Here is a 23901-nt window from a genome sequence, read left to right as displayed (position 1 = left end):
AAGGGTTGCAGCCTTAGGAAGGTTGAGAACCACTGCTCCACATATTTGTGTGTGTGTGTGTGTGTGTGTGTGTGTGTGTGTGTGTGTGTATGTGTGTGTCGGTACCTCCAGGGGCATAAGAGAGCACTGGATCTCCTGGCTGTTGGGAGCCACCCACTGAACTCTGAAAGAGCAGCAGGTGCGTTCTTTAACTGCCCAGACATTCTCTAGTCCCTGGAAATTTGTTTCTACATTAAAGCTTTTTTTTTTGCACTTAATTGTGGGGGTTTTATGAGACAGGGTTTCTCAGTGTAGCCTTGCCTGTCCTAGCTCTGTAGACCAGGCTGGCCTCGAACTCGGAGATCTGCCTGTCTCTGCCTCCTGAGTGCTGGGATTAAAGGTGTGCACTACCACAGCCCAGTATTGTATTTTTTTAAAAGAAGCATTTAGCCAAAGTTCATTTATGTTTACCATGTTCTTCTGTAGGAAGAATTGAGAATGAAGGTAAAGAATGGTATCTGTTGTCTTAGTAAGGTTGTGGGTATATTTGAATTTGAAAGCCAGTTTCACTGATTTTTGTGTTTGGTTTATGACTAATTTATATTACAGTGAAGGGAAGAGTGTCTGTGAAGGATGCAGGAAATCTTTCCTTCGATCTTTTGTTGTTGTTGTTGTTATTATTATTATTATTATTATTATTATTATTATTATTATTATTATTATTATTACTGTGTGAGGTGGGATCTTGCTATGGAGCTCAGGCTGGCCTCAAATTCAAAATCCTCCCTATTTAGCCTCCTATGTGGTATATATATACATGGAATGAACAAAAATGTAAACATCCAAGCTTTTTTTTGTAGCAGTAGTTGCCACAAAAATGTATACAAACATATATACTTAGTGTTTACACAGTTACAATGCCTACAGAACAGTTTAAAGCATTCATTAAAGTGCTGATGGCCAATGATGTTGTGGTAAGAATAGTATATTTTTACTCTACGTGGGACCAAAGCTTCTAAAAATTTGCATTCTCTAGGAAGTGAAGATCTTCCTTCTTTCCTTTAAAAACAAAACAAAATAACAACAACAAAAATCCAGAGGTATAAGTCTGGTAAGTCTTCCCTCAGCAGCAGGCACCTATTTTGATCTTTAATTAAACCAGAGATGGGAGGTGGTTGTGCTTTCGGTCAGTTTAGCAACGATAGTTTTGAGTTAGCACAACTGTACAACTAATCTGGATGTCAGGACACACAAGGCTACACAGAGAAGCCCTGTCTGGAAAAACAAACACAAAACAAAACAAATCACTGATAAGATAATTGTAAGCAAAAACAAAACCTTAAAAATGTGCTTTTATAGTTTATTCTTTCTGTTTTGTAGAACTTGCATTCTAAGGGGAAGATGCTGCTTATCTAGAGGACACATCATGCAAGGCAGTACGTGGTAAGTGCTCTGCTGAGGATGGCACTTTAGAGAGCCTGGAGAAGAGGTGGTGGGCCACAGAGGGTGGCAAAGTTTCATACTCAGGGGAAGGGCAGGGACTGCCTTCATCCTTTTATCTATGTAGTAACTCATTAGCGCTTTGGGTGTAGGGACAGGAACCACACCGGAAGAGGTAATGGAACATGCTAGAGCCATCCCTTGATTGAGCTTGCAGTTCTTGATTGCAAGGAAGCACTGAAAACAGGCTTCCATAATTAACTGCTTGACCATGTTGCTTGTAGGACCTGCTAAGCAGCAGCACAGAGTACTTTAAGAGCAGGAAGTCTAAGGGAGGTAAATGAGTCAGGGTTCCCTAGAGCTAAGGAATTTATAGAAAGAATGTCTATATACATAGACATGGGATTTACTAGGATAACTTGCAGACTCTTGCCCAGCTAACCCAACAATGCCTGGCTGTGAATGGAAAGTCCAGGAATTCTGTAGTTGCTCAGTCCATGAGGCTGGATGTCTCAGCTGGTCTTCAGTAGATGCTGGAACCCATAGAAGCAGGCTCTAATGCCAATGAAGGAATGGACTTTGCAAGCAAAGAGCAGAAGCTTTCTTCTTCCATGTCCTTATGCAGGTTTCCAGCAGAGCATGTGGCCAGATTAGATCAGGATTACAGATTGATTAAAGACGTCTGGGTCAGAAGTGGCTCTTCCCACTTCCAATTGTGCAAAAGTCCCTCACAGATGTGGCCTCCTTCTTTGGGTTTCAGTTCCAGATTAGTCAAGTTGACAACCAAGAGTAGCCATCACAGAAGACTTATGTGTGGTGTGGGGGTTTTTTAAAAGATCAGCAAGAATAATACTGTAGGAAATACTCAGGGACTATTTTTAAAAAAGGGTAGGAATTATTATTCTTTTAATATTTATTTATTTAAAAAGTTTATTCTTTTCAGTGCCAGGAATTGAACCCAGGAAATATACATATAGTAGGCAAGTGCTCTACCACTATGCCACTTTCCAGACCTCTTTTTTTTTTTTTTTTTAAATTTGTTTGTTTGTTTTTTGAGACAGGGTTTTGTTTTGTTGGTTTTTTTTTTTTTTTTTTTTAAATGTAGCTTTGGCTGTCCTGTACTTGCTTTGTAGACCAGGCTGGCCTCGAGCTCACAGAGATCCACCTGCCTCCGTCTCCCAAGTGTGGGAATTAAAGGCATGCGCCACCACGCTCGCGCCCCCCTTTTGAATATTGATGGTATATGCCTTTAATCCCAACAACTGGGAGTCAGAGGCAGGCTGATCTTCGTGCAAGCCAGAGTTGCAGAGTGATAGTATAGCTAAAAAAAATCTCAAAACCTTTTTATTAAGGTATAGTTACACATATATTATGCCAGTTTTAAAATGAAGTTGTAGTTAAATGGGGTAAGGGAGAAAAAGCTTTCAAGATGACAATTCCCTGGTATATGTCTGATGTTTATTGGGAAGGGAATTGAGCATTCTTGTTTTTCAGTAACTGTAGAGATGAAGGCCCTGGCTCTAATCCAGGACTGTACACTTTTGTCAGGGTACCAGCATGGTCAGGTTTCGGGTTAGCTTTCGTGGTGAAGATCCTTGACTTGACGTTCGGGTGGCTCTCTTGCTGTGCCCTCCCTCACTGGGTAGAGACAGGGCACGCTCTCGTCTTTTTTTCATAAGGGCAGTAACCTCATCGTTAGACTACTTCGTTGTCTTAGTTACTCTTCCATTTCTGTGAAGAGACACCACCAGTAAGGAAATTCTTGCAAGAGAAAGCATTTGAGACTGGGCCTGGCCCTGGTCTGGGCTGTAAAAAGCTCAAAGCCTACCAACAGTGATGTAGCTCTTCCAGCAATTTTAATCTTTCCCTATCAGTCCCACTAACTGTGGACCAAGCATTCAAACATCATGTGGGGGCTGTTTTCACTCAAACTACCACACTTATGACTTACTTTAATAATGCCCATGGCTTACCTTAATCCCAGTCACTTCCTCAAGCCCCTTCCTCCATGTATCACATGTAGGCATATAGGAATTTTGAGGAAACAAAACCCATTTAATCCATAGCAGCATTTTCAGGAAGCTTGAACATGAAGAAGAGGAAGTACAAAGCTGAGGGAGAACTGGCGGCCACGGCAAGCGTTCAGTGTTGAGTAGACTGGGCACTTAAATGCTGGTGTGAAGGGGCTGGCGGTAGGGAAGGGTGGGAGATGGCAGGTGGAGAGTGGCCCCCTAGTCATAGATGTGGATTTGGAGATGGTGATTCTAGGGAGATAAGCTTTGGCGGGAGCAGGCAACTGGGGCTGGGGTTGGATGCAGAGTTTGGTAAGGTGGTGTAACATCTGTTCTGATGGTGTTAGTGTTTCTGTCTGATAGGAGAAGAGGCTATTGTGTATATTGAGGAGGGATGGGGATGCGAGAGGGATGCCCATAGAAGAAAGCGGTCAGTAGCTGTAGTGGCAGGACAATAAACTGGCTGCTGGAGTGTGCCAGGGGTGTGTTGGCAGGAACTGACTGAAGTATTGTGGGCCTCAGCCCGCCCACTTAAGTGTTGGTCAACAGTACTCTTTTCTACTTGGCCTTCAGAGAATGAATTGTTGGCTCATTTTAAGTGTGAGGCATTGCCTGGGTTTTGGTGACTAAAGCAGAGTGGTTCAGAGCAGTGCTGTTTTAAATACAAGCTATTGAGATGCTGGGCCGGGCAACCTATAGTAAGTGGGAAAAAAGGGAGTGATAGCAAGGTGGACCCAGACTGTAGAAAATGAGTGTGTGGATTAGGTTAGGGCAGGATAAGAGTGAGATCTGCTCAAGGACATGATAGTAAATGATGGAGGATGGAGGAGGGCAACTGTGTGGTCCAAGGATTGACGTGGTGGACATGATAGTAAATGATGGAGGATGGAAGAGGGCAACTGTGTGGTCCAAGGATTGACGTGGTGGACATGATAGTAAATGATGGAGGATGGAGGAGGGCAACTGTGTGGTCCAAGGATTGACGTGGTGGACATGATAGTAAATGATGGAGGATGGAGGAGGGCAACTGTGTGGTCCAAGGATTGACGTGGTAGACATGATAGTAAATGATGGAGGATGGAGGAGGGCAACTGTGTGGTCCAAGGATTGACGTGGTGGACATGATAGTAAATGATGGAGGATGGAGGAGGGCAACTGTGTGGTCCAAGGATTGATGTGATAGACATGATAGTAAATGATGGAGGATGGAGGAGGGCAACTGTGTGGTCCAAGGATTGACGTGGTGGACATGATAGTAAATGATGGAGGATGGAGGAGGGCAACTGTGTGGTCCAAGGATTGACGTGGTAGACATGATAGTAAATGATGGAGGATGGAGGAGGGCAACTGTGTGGTCCAAGGATTGACGTGGTAGACATGATAGTAAATGATGGAGGATGGAGGAGGGCAACTGTGTGGTCCAAGGATTGACGTGGTGGACATGATAGTAAATGATGGAGGATGGAGGAGGGCAACTGTGTGGTCCAAGGATTGACGTGATGGACATGATAGTAAATGATGGAGGATGGAGGAGGGCAACTGTGTGGTCCAAGGATTGACGTGGTGGACATGATAGTAAATGATGGAGGATGGAGGAGGGCAACTGTGTGGTCCAAGGATTGACGTGGTAGACATGATAGTAAATGATGGAGGATGGAGGAGGGCAACTGTGTGGTCCAAGGATTGACGTGGTGGACATGATAGTAAATGATGGAGGATGGAGGAGGGCAACTGTGTGGTCCAAGGATTGACGTGATGGACATGATAGTAAATGATGGAGGATGGAGGAGGGCAACTGTGTGGTCCAAGGATTGACGTGGTGGACATGATAGTAAATGATGGAGGATGGAGGAGGGCAACTGTGTGGTCCAAGGATTGACGTGGTAGACATGATAGTAAATGATGGAGGATGGAGGAGGGCAACTGTGTGGTCCAAGGATTGACGTGGTAGACATGATAGTAAATGATGGAGGATGGAGGAGGGCAACTGTGTGGTCCAAGGATTGACGTGGTGGACATGATAGTAAATGATGGAGGATGGAAGAGGGCAACTGTGTGGTCCAAGGATTGACGTGGTGGTGGGCTGTGTGGAAGGGACAGGAGAAAGGAGAGCTGGCTATAAAGACTTTCAGGCTGGCCATGGTGGTGCACATCTGTAATCCCAGCACTCGGGGAGGCAGAGGGAAGCAGAATTTGAGGTTATCCTGGTCTACAAAGTACGTCTAGGACAGCCAAGGCTACACAGAGAAACCTCATCTTAACCCTACTCCTTCCCCCCCCCCCCCAAAAAAAGAAATAAAAAAGAGATTTTAGGAAAACCAATTTTGGTGATAATGATGAAGTGGTTTGGGGCTCATCAGGAAACCTGTTTACATAGTGATGTGTGTATGTGCAGAGGACAGAGGGTGACCTCAGGCATCACCCCACTGTAGTTTTGTGACCAGTAGGTCTCAGCAATCATCCTATGTCTGTTGTCTCAGCTCTGGGATCACAAGCTCATCCACCATGTGTGCCTTTTTTATGTGTTCTGGGCCTTGAACTTGGTTACCCATGTTCTCCCTATCCCGTTAGGTTTTTTTTTTTTTTAAATTACTTTAAAATTTACATTTGTTTTGTGTGTGTGTCGGTCACAGGACAACTTTCAGGAGTCATTTTCTTCTTCTATGCTGCGGGTCTTAGTGAGGCCCATGTTTTGATTTCTCCTTTTCTTTTCTCTGAAAAGTCACAGAATGTCGTTCCACCCAGGGCGAGGGTGTCCCCGGGGAAGAGGAGGGCATGGAGCCAGACCTTCAGCACCAGCTTTCAGGCCGCAGAATCTGAGACTTCTCCACCCCCAGCAGCCGCCTGCGCAGTACCAATATGAGCCTCCAAATGCCCCTTCTACCACGTTCTCCAACTCTCAAGCCCCGAATTTTATGCCTCCGCGCCCAGACTTTGTACCTTTCCCTCCACCCATGCCACCATCGGCGCAAGGCCCTCTCCCACCCTGCCCAGCGAGGCCCCCTTTTCCCAACCACCAGATGAGGCACCCCTTCCCAGTGCCTCCCTGCTTTCCCCCCATGCCCCCTCCTGTGCCTTGTCCCAATAACCCCCCAGTCTCTGGAGCGCCTCCCGGACAAGGCACCTTCCCCTTCATGGTACCCCCTCCTTCCATGCCCCACCCTCCACCCCCGCCCGTCGTGCCGCAGCAGGTTAATTACCAGTATCCCCCTGGGTACTCGCACAGTTTCCCACCTCCCAATTTCAACAGTTTTCAGAACAACTCGAGTTCTTTCCCACCCAGTGCTAATAACAGCAACAGCCCCCATTTTAGACACCTCTCTCCATACTCGCTCCCAAAGGCTCCGAGTGAGAGAAGGTCCCCAGAAAGGCTTAAGCACTATGATGACCACAGGCATCGAGATCACAGTCATGGGCGAGGTGAGAGGCATCGGTCCCTGGAGCGCAGGGAGCGAGGCCGCAGCCCTGAAAGGAGAAGACCCGACAGCCGCTACCGGTCGGATTACGATCGGGGGAGAACGCCGTCTCGCCACCGCAGCTATGAGAGGAGCAGGTAAGCCCACACACGGAGTTCTTTAATAAAGCCAAAGAGGTGCAGACACAGCTAGCTTCTCTCTGTCCGCTGACCAACAAGAACGTACTTTTTCCTTTTTTTTTTTTTTCCACTTTTTTGAGACAGAGTTTCTTGATATAGTGCTGACTGTTCAGGAACACACTTTGTGGACCAGGCTTACCTCATCAAACTTAGAGATCCTCCTGCTTCTGCCTCCTGAGTGCCTGTATTAAGGGCATGCACTACCACCACTTGGCATGCACTTTGATTTATTTAAAAAAAGGGTGGGGGGACATGATTTTGACTTTTTTAGAAGAAGACTGACAAGTAAATAAGTTAAAAAAAAAAAGCAAAAAGAAAAGGAATGTTTCGAAATTACCAGTATAGATTGAGTGTAGCCTTTTTCTTCTTCATGACACTGTGTGCTTTAGTGACCATCCCATGACATGAAAGCTTTTCATGTTGTTTTTAATCATTGGGGATAAATTAGCTCCGCATGGTCATCATTGAGCACAGCCGTGTGTTTTGTTTTGGGACTTGGTGATGTGCGGACATCCTTGGCTCAGGCATAGACCTTGCTTTCTGACTCTTGGTGCTGCCTTTGGCAAGTGAAGCAAGACTGCTTATCAGAATTATATCTCACAGTGGCTTTAGCCATTTTCCTGCATGGAGGTGTTCTCATGGAGAAAAGTTGTATTTGAAAATACTGTTTAATTCTAGATTTATATTTTTTCCCCCCAATACCAATTTTTTTTAAATACAAAAAAATGTTAACAGATGCATTCTATCCAGTTTCCCTTCTGTTGCTGTGATAAAATACTCTTAAACAATTTAGGGGAGAAAAGGGTTTCTTTTAGCCTCTAATTCCAGGCTACAGTTCACCATTGTGGGAATACAAGGCAGGACAACACATCCATAGCCCAGAGCAGGAGAATGCACTGCTTCTGTGCTTGCTTGCGCGTGCCCCAAGTACGGTTGAATACTGCAAGATTGAAAGAGTTACATGCATTTGTTACCGTGAAAGATCAAGTAACAGCTTAATGTTTGTAAGAAAGGAGGAATGTTGGGAAAACTTGCATACAAATAACACACACATGCTTAGTTAAGTAGATTTGTTATCTAGTTAAATCTATTTATATTGCATTCATTACGTCCATTTATATCCATGTTAGTCTCTTGAGGCCAGCCTGCTCTACAGAGTGACTCCAGGACAGCCAAGACTAAAATAAAGAAAGCTTGCCTTGAAAAAACCAACCAACCAACAAAAAACAAAAAAACAAACCCACAGAATGTCCTTCAGTTGGGCTTTTAACTTTGGAAATAGAAGCAGCTGCCTTCAGCAGCCACGTCATGTCTTTGACGCCCTTATTCTATAGTTGAGACTATTCCCTCCATGTAAACTGTGGTTTTAGAAATATTTAGATGGAGAATGAGTTTCCGCCTCTGTGTGTTTTACTTTGGGCTGCTGGTATTCACCTGAGGCTTTTGTATTCCAGAATCATGTTAATTCAAAGTAGTCCTCTTGGGAACAGGGTCATCTTTAAGGGAAGAATATCTCGTGTCATAATTTCTAAGTTGCCACTGAAGTCTTCTGGACTTGATTTTACTGTGCTGCTGTTTCTTCTAGTTGGATATAGGACGGGGCTGTTTTTGAGATCAGCACATTTTAGATTAATTCTTCTTGTTGACCCCTGGTCTGAAAAGTCCAGGTGTTACATCCTGCTCAGAAAGTTCTGGAATTTGGAGTATTTCAGATTGTCAGACTACGCGATATCCAGCTTTGTAAGGTTGATAAATATGCTAAACCTTAAAACTCCAAATAAAGTTTATTTAGCTATCTGCCCTTCCCTCTCCTTCAGTTGGGTGCTGACTTCCCTTAGATTGGTGGTCCTGATGCAGACACCCTGGACACTGGATTTTATTCTAGGTCTTCACTGCACTTGCCAGATAGACTCAAGCTGTTACTATGTTAGAGGTTTTTACTGAAAGATTTCCGCGTCTCTCATTCCCTTTTCACTTTAGGTAAATCTTCTGTTTGGGTCTCTTTCCTAGAGGAAAGTAGAACCCAGGTGCTGACGTCACAGTCTTGCAGGCCCCTTCTCCATAAGGCTCAGCACTCGTGGATTGTGCCACGTGCTCTCATCTTTGCTATTAAACCTTGAGTCTGCTTATTTGTTAAATAAGTGGTTTTCTAGAAACCAGTAGGTAAAGGAGTTCTTTCTTGAATGCATTTGCTGTAGGTTTAGGTGGACTGGAGAAGATCATGATGCTTTTGCCGAGTGCTCAGCACTGGGGATGACTACTAATACTCCCCATGTGGAGACTGTGTGTGTCCTTCTAGTAAACTCAGGGTGACTAAGTAGGAATAGTCCCTAACATTTTCTTAGATGTTGGCCATTTCTTTAGAGGACAGTTCAGTGAAGAGATAGTGGTGTTTTTGAGTCTTCTTGCTGAAAACAACTCTGTATATTATTTCTTTTAAGAGAGCGGGAACGAGAGAGACACAGGCACCGGGAAAACCGCAGATCACCGTCTCCGGAAAGGTCTTACAAAAAAGAGTATAAGCGATCTGGAAGGTAAGCAATTGTAGGATTATCTCTTAAAAGTCAAATGTTTGTGCAGTTGTCTGCCAAGTTTTCATTACAACTCTAGCCTGGGAAGCATAACGTGGGCACTGATGGTATTTGAGAAAAGTCTTGATAAGTGTCCCCAAATTAGAAAGTGTGGTGTGTGTGTGTGTGTGTGTGTGTGTGTGTGTGTGTGTGTGTATGTGTGCTGTGTGTAGGTTTCTATGCATCCATCCATCCTCAGTGCTGTAAGACTATGAACTAATAAGTCTAGATTAAAAATAGAAGTCTATATAAAAAACTTGAAATTCATAAGTATGCTCTTAAATTTACTTGTTTGAGAGAAAAGAGCGAAGTATTCAGTTCTACCCTTTTTAGCAAACTAACATCACAATTATGATTGCTATAGCTTAAGACATCATTTCTATGTCTAAAAGTAAATCTGTGGTCTTAGTTCATGGCTGTTGAGAGTCGGTCCTGGAGTCTCATACACTGGAGGCTGATTATTAGCTCTCTCAGCTTTGATACTAGGTACAGTTATCCATCCAGAGCCATAATTCTTTACATGTAAAATAAAGAGTAATTATATTCTCCCTACTGGCTAGGGAAGTGTCACTGAGATACAATATGTTAAACACTGAGAACTATCTTAAAATAAGTAGGAAATGAATGGTAACTGTATATAATTATGTGAGCATTTGACTTTAAAAATAGGTAGCAAATAAGAAAATCAGATTAAAAAAAGCGATGTAAGGAACTGAGTGTAGTGGCTTACACCTATAGTCCCAACATTTGGGAGACTGACACAGGGTCACTAAAGTTTCAAGCAAGCCTGTGCTATAGTACTAAGTTTCAGACTAGCTTGGGCTGGAGAGTAAGGCTGTCTCAAAAAAAAAAGAAAAGAAAAAAGAAAAAGAAGAACAGTTTAAGTATAAAGTAAGTTAATGAAATTGAAACCACTATAGCAGCATAATGAAATTTGGAAATAAATGCAAAGTTTGGCTCTTTGAAAGAGCCTGTAGCTAAAAGTGGCAAATGAAGATGTACATGCTGAGTGTGATACAGAGTATTATAGAGATGCAGGTGAAGTACGTGGTGGCACATGCCTGTAATCCCAGCACTCGGGAGGCAGAGGAAGGCAGATCTCTGTGACTTCGAGGCCAGCCTGGTCTAGAGGGTGAGTTCCAAGACAACCTGTCTTAACCTGTCTCAAAAAACAAAAAAGAACCCAAAACCCAGCATCATTGTTCCCCCTAGGTATCGTGCTGTTGTAAATGTGATACTCACTTTTTAATAGGGGAGAATAAAAGTCCAGGGCTTTTGATAGGGCAATCCCATGTTCTTCTGGGGACCCAGCAGTGAAAGATCTAGTATAGAGTGGACGAAGAGAAAGTTTACTGATGCCTGAAGGAGCAGAGTAGGGAACAAGGGCTGTAGGAGAAGCGAGAAGAATACGTGTGGAGGCCTTAGTGTAGAGACATGCTCTGAGGCTCTGAGGTGCTCAGCCCTGGAGGTCACAGTACCAGTCTGCCGCAGAAGGGATCCTGATGGCCGTGACAGTAGTAATGAGCACTTGATAACTGATCACATGTGTTGGAGCAGGGAACGAATAGCCAGCCATCATCCTGAGGTCTGGTGTTTGTTATTGTGAGGGGTGAAGAAAGAGATAAGGAAATGAGTTCTGTTTGGGGCAGTAACATGACCAGAATATTCACAAAAGAAGACAGGAATTGTAGTCATGGCATAGGTGGTACAATTGTATGCACACTTCAGCAGCTCAGATTCCAAAAGGATTAGAATGTTATACAGATTGACATGTAAATTCATAAGCACCCCAAAGTTTTATAAGGGGCAGGTAGACTAATCAGAATGTGTTTTATATAAATAACATATAATATATATTTATATTTATATTATATATATATATACACACACATACATATATAATGCCATTATCAGACAGAATTTAATTGAGTTAATTTACTTTTTCATCAGAGTGGCAAAGATTTTAAAAGAACTATTTTGATGACATGCATGGAAATGGGAACTTGCATGTGTTGTTTTTTTGTTTTTTTTTCAAGACAAGGTTTCTTAGACATGCCTCATGAAAATAGATGCTATTAAATCTTAAAAAAAAAAAAAAAAAAAAAAGACACAGTTTCTCTGTATAACAGAGCCCTGGCTGTCCTGGACTCACTTTGTAGACCAGGCTGGCCTCAAACTCACAGAGATCCACCTGCCTCTGCCTCCTGAGTGCTGGGATTAAAGGCACGCGCCACTACGCCGGGCATGTGTTTTGATGGGTATATGCACAGAGGGCTGAAAAACAGCACACACACTTTGGTGATTGATCTGACAAATATGCAAAGAAGACATGGTGGTGTTCATAGCAGAGAAAACTGCTGACCTACACAACTAGCATTAGATTTGTAAAATTGTGGTATAAACATGTAAGAGGAGAATAAAACCAAGTGGTGCTTCCTCCTGTAATTCCAGTACTTTTGTGATGGAAGCAGGAGGATCAGGAGTTCAAATCTACCCTCAGCTGCATAGGAAGTTTGAGGCCAGCCTGGGCTACATGAGACGCAGCCTACAACCTGTGAAAAGTGCTTCAGATATAGTAGTGTTAAGATAGAGCATTTTGATTAAGAATATTTAAGTATGTTCACAGAAGATGATTGTTACCTATAATGGTGTTTCGGATAATTTTTGTTATATGTTTATGCTTTGCCTTTCTTTGCTTTTTATTTTTATTTTTATTTTTTTTGTTAGTGAGATGAGGGTCTCACCATGTAGCTCTGTCTGGCCTAAAACTTGCTATTTCAATGAGTCAGGCTCAAACTTGGAGCAGTCTTCCTCCCTCTGCCTCCTCGGTGCCGGGATTGTAGGCGTGTACTAATAAACCCGGAAGCCGCTCTCTTCTTCTACAGCAGACACACGCACCCACCCCTCTTCCTTCCTTTCTGTGTGTGAGCCTGGAGAAGTGAGAAGACTGTGCCTAGAAGTTGGTTCTGTCCTTTCACCACGTCTGATCTGGAGCTTACACTTGTAGGCTTGGCAGCAAGCACCTTTATTTGTTGAGCCATCTCAACAAAAACTTTTTGTTTTTTCCTAACATAACTAATGATAAATTTTGTAATGTGTGTGTTTAGAATTTATAGAAATTTTTACACTTGATCTTTGCCAAAAGGCTGAGAAGTGATGAATTTATAGAAATTTTTTAGACATGGTCTCATTCGGTCCCAGGCTGGCATGGAACTTAACTGTGTATCCGGGAGGTTTGGAACTCCACAGTGTTCCTGTCTTGTCCTCCTAAGCGCTGAGGTCACAGGCATGAGCTGCGTCGTAGGGCTTCTCTTGCTGTGAAGAGACACTATGACCATGGCAGCTCTTACAAAGGAAAACAGTTAACTGGGATTGCCTTACCGTTCAGAGCTTTAGTCCATTGTCATCATGATGGGAAGCGTGGCAGGCAGACGTGGTGCTGAAGAAGGTGCTGAGAGTTCTGCATGTGGGTCTGAAGGCAGCAGGCAGAGAGGGCGAGCCACTAGGCCTGGTTTGAGCTTCTGAAACCTCAAAGCCCATCCCCTAGTGACACAGGTCCACACCCACTCCAAGGCCACACTTCCTAATAGAGCCATTTTCTAGAAATGTATGGGGGCCATTTCATTCAGAGCACAACAAGCCACCATGCCTGTTTCAAAAATAATTTTTGACTTTAATCTAAGGGTAAACTTCATTGGATAGTACTAACTTTATTAGTGGACGATGGGGCCACTGGTTTAACAACATGGTGGCTACTCTCATTAGCTGTCTTTTTGAAGGACTTAGGTCCTCTCTAAATTTAACGGGCTTAAGTTAGAATCTCCACTATGGATTTTCCCTTCAAGTATATCTGTAGGTTTAATCTTCATGTATTTTAAGTCCCAGGAATCCAAGGGTAGTAGATTTCTTATCCTCTTTATTAACTAAGTTGACATTAGTATTTTGAGGACCAAAATTAGCCACAGTTTTGATTGCCTTAGTAGTAATACTCAAGTCTGTTTGTCCAGCGCAAGGGTGGGAGTATTAGTGCTGTTTCCCTTGTATTAGCTGTCAGGCTAAATCCATAGCTAAGCGGAGGCCACACTTTAGGAAGCTTTAAAAAATTATTTTGGCAAAGCAGTATATGAAAGATTCAAAACTAGCAGAGGATCTAGTTTGATTGCTTAATGTCTCCTGTGGGCTCCTCAACCTTGGGAGCCGTTTGCGTTTCTCCTTATTCCCAAGACTCACTGCCATGGCAGCTGATGAAATTGTCCATAAGTAGAGATTTCCAAATATTTTCTAAGTATCTCTTTCTTCCAGGAGTTATGGTTTACCAGTTGCTCCTGAACCTGCTGGATGCACACCAGAATTACCTGGGGAGATTGTTAAAAATACAGATTCTTGGGCCCCACCCCCGGAGATTATGAATCAGTAAGTAAATCTGGGGGTAGGGCCTGGGAATTTGTATTTTTATGCAGATAAACCAGGTGATTCTGATGCTCGCAGACTGGCATTTGGGAATCATTGGTTTAGTGAAGGCTGGCATGGTGCATTGGCATGGCGTTGGCATGTAGGTAGAAATGCATCAGGTAGCTTGATCGATGGAACGTTATTTTTAATAACTTACTCCACCCCCTTCTTTTGAAGTCGTTCTCCAAGCAGAGAGAAGAAGAGAGCTCGTTGGGAGGAGGAAAAAGACAGATGGAGTGACAGCCAGAGCTCTGGCAAAGAGAAGAGCTACACTTCCATCAAAGACAAAGAGCCAGAGGAGGCGCCTCCTGACAAAACCGAGGAGGAGGATGAAGAGCTTCTTAAGCCTGTGTGGATTCGATGTACACATTCAGAAAGCTATTATTCCAGTGACCCCATGGATCAGGTGGTAGGTCTGAGGCAGACTGTCCACTAGGGTTTCCCCACCACAGCACTGTTGGCATTTAGGCCAGATAACTCTTTGCGGGCAGCATCTGTAGGCCCTATCCACTTCATGCTAATAGCACCCTTCCCCAGCGGTGAGAACCAAAACTGACTTCAAATGCGACCATCTGTTCCCTGTTATCAGTTGCTTGCCTGCTGCTGTGATAAAATAATCACGACCAGAAACAACTTAAGGGAGAAAGTGACTTTGGCTCATGGTTCCAAAGGCTTAGCCAAAATGACAGAGTCTGGCATGGCAGCAGCCAGCTGGAGCGGAAAGCTGAGAGCAGCAGTCAGAGTACCAGCCAGGGCCCTGCCTCTGTGTCTTCTGAGACAGACACGATCCGGCGCCTTCAGGATGCTCTGGCTGTAGAGAAGAGATCTCAGTGGCATGTAGGAAGCAAAGAGCAAGAGCTGGAGGCAGGGTGAGGCTGTACACGCTTAGAGCCCACTCCCCAGAGACATGGCTCCTCCAGCTAGTCTGCACCTCATAAAGGGTCCATAGCCTCCCCAAGCAGAGCTACCACTTGGGGACCAAGTGTTTATACATGGCCCATAGGGCACTTTCTCATCCAAGTTGAAAGTCACTATGGGGCAAAAGCTTTTAGAAACACCAAAGGCCAAGAGTATGTAGTAGCTTGAACTATTCTTCATTCTTTGGTGCTAATGGCCTTAATACTGGTGGTGTCAGAACCTCTAACCTATATCTCGTGTACAGTGGTGTGTGTGTGTGTGTGTGTCCCAAATGAGAGGTAAAGATTTGGGTTTCATTTTGTGTGGAGTACATCATCGACCTTCCTGTAAGAATTATGCTAGCCCCATAATTATAAGTTAAGCTCATATCTCATAGCTGATACAGGCCGCCAGGGAGTGAGGCTCACTAATGAAATGAGTGAGTGGAACAATGACTAGAGGTTTAGGCTCAGGAAGGGGACCATGTGGGGGTTAGTGCATGAGATCAGATAAGCTGCGGTTGGCTCTTTGGGATTTTGTGAAAATAGATGCTCCCTGACTTAGTGCAGGGCAGCGTTCAACAACACCATTGCAAGTTGAAGCTATTATATGTCCAAGATATATTTAATGTGCCCACCAGATGTCATAGTTAACCCTACTCTACCTGAAGTGTGCTCAGAACACCTAGGGTCTACTCTCTACTTATACAGAGCCTGTCTTGTAATGAAGTATGGGAGTTCATGTAAAGTTCTTGAAATGTGTGTCCTAGAATTCCTGGCAGCAGCATAGTGTGAAGTAGAGTACAGATTGTGAAGTAGAGTACAGATTGAGCCTCTTAGTCATGGCGTGGCTGCCTAAGAGCAACATCTCCCTGCCAGCACCTAGCAGGCGGTGATCATACTTATTTGCTAATTTGGGAAAAGATTAAAAACCCACATTTGAAGTACAGTTAAAAAAAACCACACATTTGTTTATTTTGTATATCTGTGTGCACAATGCACATATGTGTGATCACAGGACAGCTTATGGGAGCTGATCCCCTCCCACCAGGCATGAGGACTGGCCTCAGGTTGTCAGGCTCAGCAGCAAGTGTCCTTTCCTGCTAAGCCATCTTGCTGGCCCTGTAGTGCAGCCTCTACTGAGTATGTAGTCGCTTCTGTTTTGACCCAGACCGGTGCAGAACTTGAAGGATTCCCTTGAGTTTGGAAGAAAAGGATTTGAGGATTCATAGTGGCATGACACTTGGTAAATTAGAGCAGGCTTTTAAGTCAGTCTGTTCATGGCATGTGGCAAAGGGAAAGTACGTGTGCTGGGCACTTTTATGGTGTTGACATTTCATTCCAGGTTGCTCATGTTGTCCTAATTGATCACCATAGTATCTGTGTTCTGTTAGCTAGGCTTGCTTCCATAGAAGTAAGACTGCTTCTTGAATGAGTCAGTTTAGTTTCCTTATGAGGTGTGTAGAGGGAAGCCATGGCCAGCGTTTGGTTAGTGGTTGAGAGTAGCATTCTGATGTTGTCTTGAGAATCCTCCAGTTCCAGAATGGCACTGTGTAGCGCCATGTTCTTACCTCTGTCCGCTTGTAGGCTCAAAGGGCATGTACCCTGCCAAGTTCCCCTTTCTTCTCTTTCCAGAGCCGTGTCACTCCTCTCCACTGATTTTGGTTTTTGTTGCTGCCATAACAAAGCTTTAAAAGTGTTTATCATTTCGTAGCTCTGGGGTCAGAAGTTCAGCTTGCGTCTCATCGGCTAAATCCAGGTGTCAGAAGGGCAGTTTGTTCTTTCTGGAGCTCTAGAGAAAATCTTTTCTCATTCGTCCAATTGCTGGAAGAGTCTTGTTCTTGATGCTATCAAGCAGAGGGTCTAGTTTGATTGCTTGATGTCTCCTGTGGGCTCCTCAACCTTGGGGGCCGTTTGCATTTCTCCTTATTCCCAAGACCTGCTGCCATGACAGCTGCCATTTTTACCACCTTCTGTGCCAGGGACGGCAAGGCCCAACGGCAGATGCCAGACACAGCTGTCTTATCAGCTTCCCTGCTAATAGTGCACCGTTCAAGACCTAAGAAGAGGGAGCTAGAGACAGCCTAGTGCTTAAAAGCAGCGGGTGCTCTCACAGAGGACCCAGGTTCAATTCCGAGCACCCCAGTGGCAGTTCACAGCAACTTTAACTCTGGCACCCTCTTCTGGCCTCCGAGGCACCAGGCACACACATGGTGCCCAGAAAGGTGGGAAACATGTCAGAACTGTCAAGGCAGCAAGAGTCTTGGGAGTTGGGAGGGACTGATGAAAAGCAGTCACTTCCTCTTCTGGGTGGTAGATAATCGTCATTTGCTTTGCTTTTATTTTTTTATTTTTATTTTTGTTTTTTGAGATAGGGTTTCTCTATATAACAGCTCTGGCTGTCCTGGAACTCCCTCTGTAGACCAGGCTGGCTTCGAACTCACAGTGATCCGCCTGCCTCTGCCTCCCAAGTGCTGGGATTAAAGGTGTGTGCCATCAACGCCCGGCTTTGGATTTTGGTTTAAGTATGAATGGTCTGCTTTTTACATTTTGAGGCTATTAGGCCAAAGAGCCTCGGCATTTACAGTGATTTCATTCTGGAAGGAGAGTGGGCAGCAGCAGAGGACTCCTCGCAGACTTTATTGTAGAAGGCCTGTGCTTGTTAGATGTGCTTATAGGGCAGACAGGAGGGAAGGCGTCTTTGTTTTTGCTCCAGGGGTCGTGGTGTTTTTTAATGTCCTATGCAACGGGCACAGGCAAACAGCCCCCATGCTGCCAGGCATGCAGTGTGTGTTTGCGTCAGAGGCCACATGCCAGTGTGTGGTGTTCTCTCTTTGAAATACTGATTGCACTGGGGGCTTAAAAATGGCATCTTGTAGTTAAAGGTTCTTGGTATGGTGATTGTTACTATGGCTTCTCATATTAATCCTTTACTTTGAAAAGGGGGATTCTACTGTCGTTGGAACAAGTAGGCTCCGTGATTTATATGACAAATTTGAGGAAGAGTTGGGGAACAGGCAAGAGAAGGCCAAGGCTGCTCGACCCCCGTGGGAGCCTCCGAAGACAAAGCTAGATGAAGATTTAGGTGAGTGGAAGAGCCCAAGACCGCTCCTTATTACTGCTTAGGCCTGGCCTTTGGGGAAATACCTTCAGCGTTCCAGCTTGAAATATTTCCTTCTGTTGTTTTATTTTCCTTAGCTATAGTCAGCCAACAATGTGGCCCTACTTTCTCAGTTGCATCCCAGAATGAATAAGAGCTTATTTTTTTTTTTATAAGGCGGGCTAACAAGTCTATCTCTTGCAGCCTTGTCTAGCCTTAGAGTCAGAAAATGCTGTATTCCTGCGTCCCTCTAAAGGAAGGAGCCTGTGCCCTCAACCCTTGACAGTGGGCAGGCCTCATGCACTTGGCTCTTTCCACTGTGGAGTGCTCCGTGTTTGATGAGGAACTGTCACTTCTGTGTGAAGTCCACCTACTCACACAGATTTTTTCTTTTAATGTCGATGTACATTTTTTAAGTGTAACTTCTAGGTTTGAAGTACAGTAAGAGTCTCCATGCCCACCGGGTTTTGAGACGGGCTCTCGCTCTGCAGTCCAGGTCTCCTGGAATCTAATCTCTTGCCCAGGCTACACTTGAACTAATGGTGGTCCTCCTGCTGCAGCCTCTTTCGGGCCAGGATCGCAGGCTACAGGGTGTGCTGATATGTTACCTTTGAGGTTAGAAATGCCCGTAGAAATGCCTTTTGCCACTTTGTGTCCTTAGCAGCTAACGTAATGCTACGCACAGATGTTACTACACTTGATCTTGGCCAAAAGGTGAGGATCCCAGTGAGACATCCCATATGCTGTTGCCTCTTCTGTATGGCTCTCACTTGCTCAGCTTCATTTTGCCTCATCCTGTGCAGCAGTGGCAAAATTGTAGACTCAGATGCCTTGTCTTTATGTGTTAAGTGACTTTGGCAAAAGACTTTGGGCATGCGACTCTGTGTCTCCGCTTCCCCACTGTAAAATGGGACAGTCAGTATTGTCTATTTAAGATAAACTTTGTGATACTGGGTTTTCTTATTATGCTGGTAATTTCTGGTTCTTTTTTCAAGTTATAATAAAACACAACAACCTTTTCTATTGTAACCACTTGGTTCATCTAGTTTGTTATTAAGTACATGTGAGTTGCCAGCAGCCAGTGTGCAGTCCTCTTCATTCTGTAAAACGGAAATGTTCCCATTAGGCAAAAGTGCAGAAAGCTACCCCCCCCCCCCATCTCCCTGTACTTGCACCACCTTCTGTCTCTAAATCTGATGGCTTCGAGCACTTCACCTAAGTGGAATCACGTAGTATTTGCCTCTTGTGGCTTGTTTCATACGTCACAACTCTCTCTTTTCATGCAGTTATTTTCAGGAACTAAACTCTTTTCTGTCTTTCTCTGTTCTTTGAGAGGGAGTCGCATTTAGTTTAACCTGATTTCAAATTCACTATGTTGCTGAGGATGGCCTTGAACTCTTGACTCCCCTGCCTCTATAGGCGTGAACCACCACACTCAGAAAGGACTAACGTCTTTTATTGTTATTACTGAGAGAGAAAGTGTAAGATCTTCAGTGTGGCTTTCATGCGTAGCCTAGAGTCTAGCGTCTGGGGTGCTTCTACCCTCATCCCTCGCAGTGTGGGTCTGCTGTGCTCAGAGCCTACCCCAGGCCTGCCTCCATTTCCTGACTCATGACCCTGCTCTATTCTCTGTCACCCTTCCTCCTCTGCCCAGTGGCTGAGTCGCAACTGCTCCTTCTGTGAAATTGCCACTGACCTTTCTGGCTCAGTAGACTAGCTGTTCATTGAATCAATACCATTTTTCCAGTGTGAAGCTACTGTGTTATTTTTATTTGATATTGGTCATTATTGCCTCTCATTTTCTTTATAAAAATCTATATTTTCTTGGTTTTCCCAGCTAGATTATGGCAGCCTTCTGAACTGTGTGTTTTCGTGGCATTGCTTAGCAGGGTTTGGTGTTGACCGACCCCTCAAAACTTTCCTAGCGGAGTAAGCAGTGATCCAGCTGCCCCTTACCTCTAGAGGCTGAGGGTGTTGGAAAGTCTTTGCAGAACCCTTTTGTTACATTCACGAACTTCTGCTGTGCTTTCTCCCACCTTCTGCCAGAGAGTTCCAGTGAATCTGAATGTGAGTCAGACGAGGACAGCACATGCTCGAGCAGCTCGGACTCGGAGGTGTTCGATGTCATTGCAGAGATTAAGCGCAAAAAGGCTCACCCCGACCGACTCCATGATGAACTTTGGTACAACGACCCGGGCCAGGTACGGGCGTTTCTCTGCTTTTGCTGTGCAGGTCGCAAACCCTACACATCGCATTTACGACCCAGGCCTGAGAAGATGCATGCTGGCTGGTGTTGAAGTGCAACTGTGCTCCCTGGGCTGTGTGTCATTTTTCAGAGCTGTTTCCTTCCAGCCTCAGAGCTCAGATGCACACTGTGAGCACAGAACAGCTGTTTCCTGACTCACATTGACAGCGTTTGTGACCTCGTGCGGCATGGAGTAGTGGTGATAGTCATTAAACCTGCAGTAGGGGGCAGATGGATGGCGGGAGGAGGAAGGAGTGTGGCCTTTTTACGGCAGTTCACCTGGAGGGGATGTTGCTGCTGAGCTGTGAACAGAGCTGATCTATATGATTACACTTGTTTTAGTTGGTAACGGCTGTGGGTTTCTGTAAATTCTCTTTTTGGTTGAGCTTGTGGACTAACGAAATAGCTGGAACATTAAAAAATTTTCTTTTTTGATTTTTGGTTTTGACGTACTATCTGATAGAAAACAATATCTGTAAATAGATATTTGGTGTTGTTGGGACAGGATCTGACTGTAGTTTTGGCTGGCCTCTTGAGTGCTAGCTTACAGGCTTGAGCCACAGGGCTTGCCTCTAAAAATGGTATCTTCATTAACACATTTGTATCTCACAGATACACAGTCCACATGAAAATGTGTCTTGTATGGATATGAATTTGTTACACATAGTAAGACATGTCTCTACTTGCTTCTACAATAATCTACCAGTTACAGTTACAGTTAATGAATAAATTTATATCATTTGCGATAGTTAGAATTTTTTCTGATTCTTATTAGATAACAACTGTTTCAAGCTTTTAAAACAATTTATTATTGTTATTTTCTTTTATTTTAAGTGTATGGTGTTTTGCCTGCATTTCTTTCTATGTACCACGTGTGTGCCCTGTGCTCACTGAGGCCAGAACAGGGCAGTGGATTCTCTGCAACTGGAGTTACATATAGTTCTGAGCCACCTAATGGGTACACCCGGCATGTGTGGGAGAGGAGCCATCTCTTCAGGCCCACTTTTCAGTTTTTTTAAAAAGGATTAATATAATTGAAGTGACTGAGAAAAATGTACTTTGTTATGCCTTGGAGTTGAGTAGAAACATTTGCAAATTTTCAAGGTGTTTTAAACCATCATATTTTTATGGATAGTCCAGGATGACCTTGAACTTGGCGACTCTTTTTGCTTCAGCTTCTTGAATGCTGGTGTTCCAAACAGATGCTACCGCACTTAGTAGTTTCTTTTTTATCCAGATGAAGGAGTTACGTTTCCTGCGGTAGAAATGACACAGACGTTGGCAGTGCGTTGTTGCTTCTTTATGTTTTTCAGCACAGTGCACTGGCCCTGCAGTCTTGTGCAGTCCTTGCTGCGTGTGTTACTGCTCTGCTCAGCCTTGCTAGGAGGGCTCCTTGTTGGTTTGCTGTTCTCTGTATTGTGCCTGGCTTCCTGTCCTTCCAGCCTGAACCTTGTGCAGGGGCCCATGTCGGGCGCAGGCAGGGGGATGGCAGGAGTGTGGGCCGCTTGTCCGCTCCCCTGGAGCCATGACTGGCACTAGGAGTCTGCTGTGATGTGTGATGGGAAGTTATTGGGCTGCTCCCTGGCCAGCTGTTGCTTCAGGTGGTACCCTAACGTGGTTTTCAGGTGGTAACGGTACTTTTCTGCTCTACCTCCTGGAGCTTTAGATTTCCCAAAAGGCTACAAAGAGTTTTAAGTTTCTCACTTTAGTATTTCTTACCAAAGTCTTATCAAGATGTTTTCATTTATATTTTAATTGAGTGCAATGAATTACAAATCCCTAGAACTTAAAAAATATATATATACCTATCAATATTCCATCCCCCTCAGTGTCTAGGGAGATTGGTTCTAGGGCCTGCACAGATACCAAAATCCTCAGATGTAGAGTCTTATGAATATAGTGTAATATTTATGTAGAAGTAACACATTCCTTTTTTATGCTTTAAATCTCTAGATTACTTAAAATACCTAATGTAATATAACACTGTGTCAGTAGTAGTTATTTAGGGAATGAAAAAAACAATTCATTTTTAGTACATTTATACTAGAACTGGCATGCCTGCACCTACGTGTGGGTGTGTGTGTATGTGCATGGAGTTTAGTCAGAACACAAGCTCAGCTTTAGTCCCCAGGGACTGCCCACCATTTGTTGGCAGCAGACTTTCTCATTGGCCTGGAACTTTGCCTCTTGGGCCAGCCCAGCTGGTCTGTGCTCCCAGGCCTCTGCTCATTTTTACCTCCCGTCCTCCCGTTCTAGAATTGTAGGCATGTGCCACCGTGCCTGGCTGTGTGTGGGTTCTTTTTATTGTTTTTTGAGACAGGGTTTCTCTGTCACCGTGGGTGTCCTGGACTTGCTTTGTCGGCTGGCCTCAAACTCAGAGATCTGCCTGCCTCTGCCTCGTGAGTGTTGGGTTTAAAGGCGTGTGCCAACACCCTGGCTTTGTGTGTGGGTTCTCAACTCAGGTCTTCACACCCGTGAGGCAAGTGCTTGAACAACTGAGCCGTCTGCTCGGCCTGGAAACTGGCTGTTATGTGTCTGGGGATTTGGGTTTCAGCTCATGTTTGGCCTTCACATATCTATGATCCTTTCTGTTTAGTGGGGCAGCACTGCAGTTGCTCCAGTGGTGCATCCCTTACATGGAGTTTCTTCTTCTTCTCCTCTCTCTCTCTCTTTTTTTAAAGATTTGTTTATTTATTATGTATATAGTGCACATCAGATCACATTATAGATGATTGTGAGCCACCATGTGGTTGCTGGGAATTGAACTCAGGACCTCTGGAAGAGCAGTCAGTGCTCTTAACCTCTGAGCCTTCTCTCCAGCCCTTCTCTTAGAATCTAGGTGTATTACTTGTTGTCCTTTATCTGAGTTCACGGATTCTGTACTAGTTGTCTTCTTCTGCTTGGTGTGTTCTGCTCTGCTGAGGATTTAACGTTGCCCACTTACTGAGAAAAGGACAAGGGGGAAAGTAATTGTTTTTTTTTTTTTTTAAGTTCTTCTGGACATTCCCCCCCCAACACCCCTCTGCTTCATTCATACATACTTGTTTTTAAAACCTTTAGTCTGTAGGTCATCTTCAGAGCAGACTAATTCAAAGTCTTCATACCTTTAGGATATGAAGTATACCTGTCTCTGTGTGTGAACGGCATTTTCTCCTGAAAAAAGAAAAAGGAGAAAGTCCTGCAGAGAGTGGGAGACAATGGGAGCAAACAGTGTGCTGACACTGATACGTCCTGCTCGGCTGCACACATGACTTGGGATTCCAGCGTCGTCATGCAGTTTCCTTTTATCAGCTGTTATAGACAGTTGGCAGCTTTATTGGCTTTGGAACATGCATTTAATCTCCTAATCTCGACAGCCTCAGTACTCATGACGCTAAAGCTCACAGTTTCTGAAGCATCGTGTGCCTTGTGTGGCTCTTGCCCCAATAACACTGAATTGCATTCTATTTCTGACAGATGAATGATGGACCACTTTGCAAATGCAGTGCAAAAGCAAGGCGCACAGGAATTCGGCACAGCATTTATCCTGGAGAAGAGGTAACTGCCTCGGGTTATGATTTATGTAAGCACCAAGGAGTCAGAAGTAGACAGATGCCATTGTTATTCTTTTCC

At 44.3% G+C, this 23901-nt stretch overlaps 1 protein-coding gene across 6 annotated transcripts in view; it reads left to right on the top strand.

Annotated features, from left to right (window-relative positions):
• DROSHA (drosha ribonuclease III) overlaps window positions 1–23901 on the top strand; it is a 107136-nt gene that overhangs the window by 2348 nt on the left and 80887 nt on the right. For 5 of the 6 annotated variants that reach the window (XM_084781097.1, XM_084781096.1, XM_084781093.1 and 2 more), the window contains 8 exons: window positions 1360–1422; window positions 6154–6984; window positions 9468–9560; window positions 13899–14009; window positions 14226–14457; window positions 17888–18029; window positions 20091–20245; window positions 23746–23826. In XM_084781097.1, the coding sequence (XP_084637223.1) occupies window positions 1406–1422; window positions 6154–6984; window positions 9468–9560; window positions 13899–14009; window positions 14226–14457; window positions 17888–18029; window positions 20091–20245; window positions 23746–23826 (1662 nt within the window). In that variant the 5' untranslated portion in view covers window positions 1360–1405. The remainder of the gene's footprint in view (window positions 1–1359; window positions 1423–6153; window positions 6985–9467; window positions 9561–13898; window positions 14010–14225; window positions 14458–17887; window positions 18030–20090; window positions 20246–23745; window positions 23827–23901) is intronic. The other variant, XM_084781098.1, reaches the window with a different exon arrangement.

This window comes from Acomys minous (genome assembly GCF_964271855.1).
Source record: "Acomys minous genome assembly, chromosome: 5".
Lineage (NCBI taxonomy): Eukaryota > Metazoa > Chordata > Mammalia > Rodentia > Muridae > Acomys > Acomys minous.
Note: the sequence above shows the minus strand (reverse complement) of the source record. Positions and strands in the feature narration are given on the sequence as shown.